Source organism: Nannobrachium achirus, assembly GCF_963921795.1.
Source record: "Nannobrachium achirus genome assembly, chromosome: 13".
NCBI lineage: Eukaryota > Metazoa > Chordata > Actinopteri > Myctophiformes > Myctophidae > Nannobrachium > Nannobrachium achirus.
In genome coordinates this window covers 27591197-27601110 of record NC_137833.1, presented here as the reverse complement: position 1 = coordinate 27601110, position 9914 = coordinate 27591197, and the positions used below count along the sequence as shown (strand labels likewise).

The 9914-nt window shown below is 39.6% G+C and overlaps 1 protein-coding gene across 1 annotated transcript; it reads right to left on the bottom strand.

Annotated features, from left to right (window-relative positions):
- Positions 1-2025: 2025 nt before the first annotated feature.
- tomm20a (translocase of outer mitochondrial membrane 20) lies at positions 2026-7223 on the bottom strand. Its single transcript, XM_080740369.1, has 6 exons — positions 7041-7223; positions 5960-6006; positions 5767-5848; positions 4083-4225; positions 2912-2971; positions 2026-2631 (listed from the first exon to the last, which is right to left on the bottom strand). Exons 1-5 carry the CDS (start codon positions 7162-7164, stop codon positions 2924-2926), a joined length of 444 nt encoding a protein of 147 aa, XP_080596495.1. The 5' UTR covers positions 7165-7223; the 3' UTR covers positions 2026-2631; positions 2912-2923.
- Positions 7224-9914: the final 2691 nt, after the last annotated feature.

The window sequence follows — 9914 nt, the reverse complement described above, 5'->3', positions numbered from 1 at the left end:
TAAAGAAGGAAAGGATGATCACGTGGGGCAGGAGTATATATTATATAAATGAAGGAAACTGGATAGGAAACTGTTAAATTCACCTCTCTCCAGCACATGGTCTCTGGCACTGCAGACATAGCCTTTGTTATTGCTGTCAACTCCAACTCTTGCATTCTAAACTCACTCCTCCATTCACTTGTCCTTCACCAGAACATCATAGAAACCTGGAGATGCTCCCTGGAACCACAGTGCCCCCTACTGAAAAAGGAAAAAAGTTAATCTATTTTGCAGCCTTTCAATAGAAATGTCTTCCAATCCAAATGGTTCACTTGGTAGAATAAAAAAAAAAAAAAATCACACCTAGTGTGAAGTGAGCTATTTTTTTTTATGTAATTTTGCTAGTTTGGCCAATGGTACCCTGGGCGTACAACAAACTTTGAACTGTTTGTGCCAAGATGTAGACCATATCTAGGCCAGAGGTAGGCCACGCTTCATATTTTTGGGGATCCAGACAAAGCCAGATGTTGGAGCTTAGCTCCTTACAGGAGCACTGCCCAAAAAGTAATGTTAAAAACTATAAATCAACCGTTTGTCTTTTGTACAAAAACAACAAACATATATACATCCCATCACATCCCATCCCTCCATCCATACAATTATATTATTATATGTATGCATACATACCGGTACATACACACACACACAGTGACAAGACCGTACCAGAAGGCTCACCATCGCAGACACTGCACTAAGGGCCCGTTTGACGACGTCGACTTGGTGACAGCATGCTTTCTGGGTATGCAGGCAGTGCAGTTATCCTTCAGTAACCCCACATCTCTCTCTCCACACACCAGTGCACACAGGATGGGAGAACGCAGCCAGCGCCTGCTTGTGAGGCTTAAGGGGGGCAGCACAATGTTTATTTACAGGAAAAGCAAGCCAGCGGTTCACTCTGTGTGGGGAACTTGGCCCTTAACCCGCCCCAACGCCAGCAAAACACCACAGCTCCAAGCCTGACCTCCCAACACAGTCTGTTATTTTTCTCTTCTGTCTCCCCAACGGACAGATTAACAACGATCCACTTCTTCTGCATACACACACACGCTCGCCCTCACACACATATACACAAGCCAGACGGCTCTTGACAGGCTTCTGCTTTCAGAGACCGGTGGTTGAAATAGCAGGAGGAGTGCTGAGTAAAAGACTTTTGGAGGCGAGTGCATGAGTTCATGGAAAATGAACAACAGTCTACCATTTAGGTTTCATTGGACATTTCTGGGCCACCGTTCAATTTTCATTCCTACTGTAGAAAAGCTATTTTCCCTTGCTCTTGTTTCCTGGCAACCCAGCGAGCACCAGGCCGCTCCGGCCAAAGCCCTTAGAAAAACAGCTGCAGACAGGGATAAAAATAATTAGATCCCTATTTGTCTTCCAACAGACACATTTTCAACCAGAACTACTCCCTTCCTACATGCACAGCTCCTTACTGTGTCTCTCTTGGGCACACACACACAGACACAATGGAGCCCTTCTGTACGTAGCTACTGCAGTCATTTGACAAGGCTAGATGTTGAAGTGTGCGTGATGATTTAAAAATAGCTGCAGCCACAGTATCCAGGATGGTAATTAATTCAGTCACAGAACAGTCTTGCTTTGGCACTGCCTGTAAACATTAGTACCACTAGGATGTAAACACGAACATTGTGTATGTAGGTTTGTTCGTTTTGCCCTGATGGTTCACATTAAAATTCTAACACAATTTGTCATCTTCCAACTATTACAGATATGAATCTGCTTGTGTGGCCCTTTTGTTACATTCTGTGAATGACAGAAGAAAATCCCCCAAACCATGACATTTATCTTGATGTATTAAACATCTGGTTTTACGCATGGCAGGAGACTAAAATACCTACCAAATGTCCAATGACAAGCTGAATGGATTTTCAGACTTGCAGGAAAGAAAAAGCGTCCACATTGTGCATTTCTTCCATTTTTCCTATGCATTGCTACTGCCATCTACTGGCAATGCACACATAATTCAGTGATTTCTCATTTTATTGAGGGTTTCTTACAAAGAAATATAACTTTTTAGATATTCAGATTGGAATACAAAAATAACCATCTTTGACAACTCAAAATAATACCAAAAACAAGCTGTGCACTTGCTTGACTCAAAATACATATATGACCATGTACTGTATATAGCATAGCGATGTGCAAAAAAGCAAAAACTTAACACAAGCTATGCAATGTCATTTTGCTCATATGTAATTACATTGAAATTTGTACAACATCTATGATAGATTTGCCTAAACACTATGACATTATAATTCCTATTTATCAACAATATAATGCTGTATTAGCACAGAAATCACAGTTCCAAGTCCAAATGTGTGTCACAAAGACAGATTGACAGCAAATAAAGGAATTAGGGAATGTGTTAAAACTATTTCCAGAGGATCAAATTATTAATCCGTTAAGTAAGCCAGGAGTTCAGTGGTAGAGACTTTGTCAAACACCCATTATATTAAAGTATACAAACATGGTTGAAAAACTTAGAGGGTATGATACCATTCTCAGGTCAACCCACCCATACACACTCCTTCATTCAATGTCATCTTCTGCCAGGGACTGGCCATTTGCGATTCTCTGAAAAGCAGAAATGGAAAAGAAACTCAGGGAAGAATTCAAGAACTAAACCAAACTCAAATTGACAACATTAGTGATTTGTGTTTCCATTATGCTTGTCTTAGAGCTGAAATTGCCAAGAGCCATACAGTATAACAAAAAGCTCTCAGTATTGGAAGACTCCAAGTTTGATCTTGCATCCTTTCTTGTGCCAGAGGCCAAGGTTAGCAACTGGGGGGTTTAAAGGATGCTAAACTAAGAATTTAATTTAAACAAAAAGGAGGTAATATAAGGACCTCACCTGGCTGATACTTCATTCAATGTCATCTTCTGCCAGGGACTGCTGGGCATTTGCGATTCTCTGAAAAGCAGGAATGTAGAGAAAAGAAGAAAAAATAAACGTAGGGTTCAGCAGTTTTGTATTGGTCGTGTCACGCAGGTACTGTACACACCGTCCCGAATCTTTTCGAGCAGCAGCACGCGCATGCACGTGCATCGATGTATGTTTACAAAAGCTGTAGTGTCACACCAGGGGGATTTAACCAAGGAACGAGCCTGGATGCAATAGTCCATTGTCTCACCTGTTAACTCCTGTAGTGTAGGTGTTAAGTGACGTGCGCATGACGTCACTAAAATAGCATACCCCCAAAGATAAATTCACCAATACAATACTGGGGTTCAGGCATTCAAGAACTAAACAACTAACTGACAACCATTAGTGATCTGTGTTTCCATTATGCTTGTCTTAGAGCTGAAATTTCCAGGAGCCATATAACAAAAAGCTCTCAGTATTGGCAGACTCTAAGTTTGATCTTGCATCCTTTCTTGTGCCAGAGACCAAGGTTAGCAACTGGGGGGTTTAAAGGATGCTAAGCTAAAGATACCAAAGGGAATTTAACATTGAGTACTACAAAATATATAAGAAGGAACTGGAATTAGGGAAATTGTGGTTGCCATGATGTGAGTCACATTTGGAAATTGAATTCTGCAATTCTATTATCAGAACACTTGCAATTCTGGGAAATAAATTGCAAGTGTAGTTGCCGTTTTTTGCATTTCCCCATTCAAGTCAATGAGGTTAATCTATAGTGTATCTTTTAGCCAATAAGGAAGCAATAAAAACATTTTAGAGTAACTTTTAGCCAATGAGGAAACAGCACAAATGTCATGTGAAGCTCGACCAATCCTCTGGTGGTTACATAATTTAACCAATGACGAAGCAACCAAAACTGCTTTTGATGTTGTGGGCATACGTCACCATACGTCATTATGTAACATTTAGCCAAAAAGGAAGCATAAAAAAACTGCTTTTAGTCAGTGAGGAAGCTGCATAAAGGTGATGTCACGAAAATGCTGGCTCCTCATTGGCTAAATGTTACTCCGTAAACTCAAGCTGATAACAATAATAGTGCGTTTCCCTTCAGGCTACCACACCAATAAGGAGTATAATAATACTGGGAGGTGGGTCTCACCTGGCTGATACTGGGCAGCTTGGTGAGCAGCATCTGGAACACTGGGGGTGGCAGAGTCTGCTGCAGGACCTGGAGGAGCTGCTGGGGCTGGCCGCACACCGCTATGGCATTGGTCAGGTGATCCACACCCTTCTCATAGTCTCCTGAGTTGGCACACACAATGTATTCATTAAAAACTTTTAGGTGCATGTGTGGTGGTAAACGACAACATGGTGTGTCAACTACTGTACATCTTAAACCCACTAGTCAATTCTGTCTGGAGACATGTGTTGCATGTCGTCCTCGTCTCTGAAATTGTTTACCTATCTCACTACGCTTCCCCGCCTAAAGACCAGTCCACCACGACGCTACTCCTTGCAACATGCAACTACTTGCAACCATTATCCCCAATGGCAGTTTCAAGGAGTTGCATTGGTGTGACATGGCCTTAACATTTGTTGTTGCAAGGTAGTTACGACCAGTAGTTGCATTGGTGTGGTTTGGGCTTAGTCATCGTTACATAGGTATAGACCATACAGGCTGGCTGCATGTCATAGTGTGGTGAAACACCTGCCAACACAGAGAAGAGCATAATAGTATGTATGTGTACATAGCTTGTATTGAGAGATAATGGCTAAAATGTATTGCCCAATACAATGCAGTAGTGTAGCCACGGTGTACAGATTAGCAAAGCTGGTAATACCACATGTGCAATGTGCATGGCCCATTTTATTACTTAATCTCTATATTAGGTATATTTATTTCTATAGGCAATTTCACTTTCTTTGCAGTGTGCTTTAGAGAACTTCATTACCGATGTCAACCAGTAGGTGTCCTACTAGACACACCTGGCACTGTCTGGTTTATACAAGTAGACAGACAGTATGTATATCCAATCAGATAATGCTAAGATAAAGCAGCCAGACACAAAAAGGGAATAAGCAGCAAGACTGGCTCCGAACACATCTATAGATTGTTATTAAGTCAATACAGGACTCCCACACATTTTTAACAATTCATTTTCAAAACCTTTCCAAAGTATTTTACCCCATTTCCAGGCCTATAGCAATGGTGCAATAAAGAGTTTCTTAAACATGTGTTCTATCAATGCTCTGAGACAAATGCCCTCAAGCAAAGGCGTCACATGACAGAAATAACACATCTACAAGCAATGTATCATGGTGCAACGTGTTGTTAGCTTGTAAATCTATTATTTGTCATTATTTGCAAGTAATTCTAGACGTGTTTTGATGATAACAAGTGCAATAAACTTTGAATCCGAAATAAATATGAATTGAATAGGCTATTTGTATAGGCCCAGGGTCTGGTCATTTGCGAATCTCTGATGAGCAGGAATGGAAGAGAAACTCAGGGTTCAGGCATTCAAGAACAAACCTAACCGACAACATTATTGTCTTTAGAGCTCACGCTTCCAAGAGCCATTTAACAAAGAGCTCTCAGTATTGAGATACTCTAAGCTTGATCTTGCATCCTTTCTTGTCCCAGAGACCAAGGTTAGCAACTGGGGGGTTTAAAAGGATGCTCGGCTATTACTCAGGGAAGCTACTTTGCATGAAATGAATATAGGTGAGCTTTGAATTGAGATTTTGAATTGAACTTTTGTGTTTGTTTGCCTTGGGGCACAACAAAACGTTTGACTGCCATTAGTAATTGTGTAAGGATGTTGACACAGTAAACAACCGACCTTGTGAAAGGAGTTCCTCTCCCAACTGGATCTCATCCAGGAAGAACTTCTGAACGGCCTCAGGGTCTTTCAGGTCAGGCAGCTGTATGTGGGAGGTTTGAATGTAATGAGGAAATGATGGAATTCATCAAACATTCATGTCATGTTTATTACTCAGAGTACAAGGGATTGTTGAATTGATTTTATATCCTACCGTTGACAAGCCAGCCTTCTCTGTGGTCGCATTACACTTCCCCCTGCCTGTGAATGTTAAATGTCATGTTACACTATATTTGTAACAGCATGGCATGAGCCAAGTGACTTAACTGTTAGCAACTACAGAGTAAAAGTATCAGTACTGCAATTTAGAAATACTCTGTTACAAGTAGAAGAAATAACTTAAATGTACTTGAGTAAAAGTATTGGCATCAAAATGTACTTAAAATACCAAAAGTAAAAGTACTCATTATGCAGAATGTCCCATTTAAAGTTTTCAAAAGTAGGCCTATGTAAATCTTTTGAAAATAGCAGATCTACAAGATCGGCAATGTAGATCAGCTATTTTCAAATGGCCGAAATGTATAGGGTATTAGGGTTGCTACTTGCTAGACGTTAATTGTAACATAAATAATAATCAATCTACAAATTAACTAGTAATAACTAAAGTTTTCAAGTAAAAGTACCATATTTGGATCCGGACCGAGATGTAATGGAGTAAAAGTAAAAATATTGGAAATAAAGTACAAATACCTCAAAATGTTACCCAAGTGGCAACTACTGTACTTGAGTAATGCACTTAGTTATTTCCACCACCACTGCATGGCATGACCCACGTGACTTCACGGTTAGTCTGGTAGGATTCACCTTGAAACATGGGCTGCATATTGTTGTAGTGTTTTTGGTTGGTTTCTTTTCTGAATGTTTTGAAGGTTTGCACAGGGCTCTACTTCCTGTATTGTCCCAGCTCAGATTCTGAGCCTGGGACAACTTCCTGCCCAGGAATATCATAGTTTTGGCCCAGAGGTTCTTCTCGCCCCCCTAGTGGCGAAAAAAAGAACCTCTGGGAACTCAGATTGGCAAGCAAATACATTACATTTTTGCCATTAAGTTATTATCAAGTCTTCGTTCTAATATTCTTTTCAACGCCGACTGAAACGACCAACATAACAACATAATGTATTTCTTGTCTACACAGTTATGTTGTGGTCTCTGTCTGTCTTAGCATAGCTAGCGAAGCATGCTACATTGGCTATTTCCTTTGCATTGCATGATTACAACTCAATTGTGCTACTTACGCTCACGCAGCTTCTTCTTAAAGTTGGGGTCGCTCCGTCGTTTTCTGTCAAAATAAATACAGTATGCTATGAAAGCAGCCCCGCACACGCCGGCGACAAGGGTGCTTGTTTTAGTACCCATCATGTCTATGAGTTAAAAGACAAGACACTCCTGGAAGCGAGCGTGCCGCAGCTAGCAGGCTGGCAGCTAGCGAAGCGTTAGCATAGCGTGCAAGCTAGCTGCTCAAGGCAAGCATAGGATGTGTTTTTGCCTTGACTAAAAAAAAAAAACACACGTTAAACCTTGTACTGCAGTGGTTTGATTGATTGATTGATTGATGGAATGAAGAATTTATTAGAAGTTTGCAATAGAAAAAAGTACAGTTTCATGACAGTACAAATCACTGGTACAAGGTCAACTAAAAGGAGATCCTAGAAAGCCGAGGCTTATTTCCACAGGAACCACACTTTAAGTATCTCATAACATTGAAAGACATACGGATAGAACATAGTACTTTATCTAGGATAATATCAGTTTCAAAAGCATAACATCAAATACAAAGGTAGAAAAAATAAAAATAAAAAAAGGGGGGGGGGGGCATGGGGGCTTAGTCTATTTACAAGTCACGGGTAGCAGCTGTCTGAAGGTGACTTTTCATACCAATTTTGAAGGAGGCTAGGGATTTGCTCTCCTTTAGGGCTTGAGGAAGGGCGTTCCACATGTTGATGGTGTAGCAGGAGAACGAGTTAGAGCCTTGTTTAGTGTTAAAGTGGTTCGGGACCCGCTTGTGGGGTTCCTTAATTTTTGTTTACTACATTTTGTTTTTATTATTTCAAGACATTTAAAAAAGAACATTCCCGAAAAATCTAAAATTCAACGATTTTTCATAGTAATTCTATGAAGAGATGAAAGAAAAATTCAAGAAATTCCATAAATCTGAAAATTAAGAAGTAGTGAAAATAGCTGATCTACAAGCTTTGTGATCTTGTAGATCTGCTATTTTCACTAGTGTGGCAAACGTTTAATTTCTTTCTTTCTTTTGGATCTTGAGCTAAAAAGGTTTGGGAACCACTGGTGTACTACATTTAGTTTTACAGTTAGGCCTAGACAAAGCAGAAAGCAGAATCATCAAAGCAGAATCAGATTAAACAAGCTCTTACTAAATGTAACCTTTAAAAAGAGGTCTCTCACATTTCAGGAGGAACATTTTTAAATAACTAACATCAATAACGTTTCATGACCTCTGAAACATGACATGATTTGTATTAACATTCCATTAATTGGGCCACTTCTGCCATAGTGCCTTTTTTGCAAACTGTTAATTAATAGGCCTAAAGTATTCAATCAATCAAAAACCAATGATTCTAATTGTGTTGTGCCTTTTGGTCAAACAGAAATAGAAAAGATAGAGCCTTGAAGAAAGCGGCCCAATGTATTGGTTGCTGCTTTGCTTAGGCCTTAGGGTCAGTGTATCCTTAGTTTTCTTGAAGGCAAAAAGGTACCTTATACTAGAAGAGAAGTGGCGACGTCATACACAACCGCCTGTAAATATCTGAAGACTAGCCATACATTATAACTCTTGTAGAGTATTTTGAATACGTTTTCTCAAGAGAAATCGTCTTAAAAATAAAAGTACTATAACGTTAATAGTAGAGTTATAATTTATGGCTATGCTAGTATAGTAAGTAAGTAGGCCTACTGGTTCCAAAACAGTGGGTCAGGGGGGGAAAAGACCATTACTGCATCAAAAGTAATCAATAAACCATACTATAAAAACTGGTCAAACATTGTCCAAATTGTTGTGAAATCAGAAAAATAGCCGATCTGCTATTTTCACAATATTTATCTTTGGAACCAAAAATGTAATGCCTCAACTCCCTACATTCCAAGTATTATCAGGGGGGGGGGGGGGGGTCCCAGTTCAAATATGATGATGATTATTATTATTTGTGTGATTGGGGGGGCTGAAAAGGTTGAGAACCACTATAATAGACTGCAACATTGGGTAGCAAACAAAAACATTCACGTTAAGTGATTCGACGTGACTAACATTTATGAAATGAAAGAAGTAAAGTTGAGACATGATGACAACAGAGACACTGTGTACTTCACAAACTATGGCATTTATTTCAAACAGAGGCATCTGTTTAGCTTACATTTGTACAATAAATTACACAATGACCATCATCAGATGAGCCTAATAAATACTACAGAGCTTTTTCAATAAGCTCCATCACTTTGTGTTACTCTATGATCTTCTTCTAGACCATTTTCCATACAGGTCCATGGGGCTTTAGCTACAACAGCCCAGCCATGTGCATGATGGAAAATAGTTTAGCCACCTTCCAAAACCACAATTCTTCTGTTTCAAGCACAAGCTAACGAAAAAAAGAAGGGAAAAAAAAACTGAATACAAACTAAAACTGTAACGGGAGGAAAAAAATAGAAATTTATGAAAGCTGCAGAACAAAAAAATAGATGAGACCAAAAAAATATGTCCCAACAAGAGGATGATGACAAAGGGTAGGGGGTGGGGGGTGGAACGGACATGCTTTAACCCTCATTATTTACACTGGAACTACAGTTAAAACCATAAAACTGTCTGTACAGAAAAGTACACATTATTAACAAGTGCAAGATATTAAATAGCTTGACTCAAAACACTCTTCTCAATATACAAATGTATAACAAAAGCATACAATTACATACAAGTGCCAAACAAAACCTAAACTTCAGGTTATCATACGGTCAGGAGTCTATACAGGAGGAAACACTGGAGATGTCTTCAGAATTGTATACACGTACATCACTTTATGTTATAAATGCACATTTACAAGATCTTTACCGTTATTCTGGTCCTAGTACATGGAACAGGACCAAACAAACAGGTGGGT

Coding starts and splice junctions, on each gene's coding strand:
- tomm20a (XM_080740369.1), bottom strand. CDS start 7,164: ATGATGGGTACTAAAACAAGCACCCTTGTCGCCGGCGTGTGCGGGGCT. Junction 6,007..7,040: donor TAAGAAGAAGCTGCGTGAGC/GTAAGTAGCACA, acceptor TAACATTCACAG/GCAGGGGGAAGTGTAATGCG. Junction 4,226..5,766: donor AGAGGAACTCCTTTCACAAG/GTCGGTTGTTTA, acceptor GTGCCAACTCAG/GAGACTATGAGAAGGGTGTG.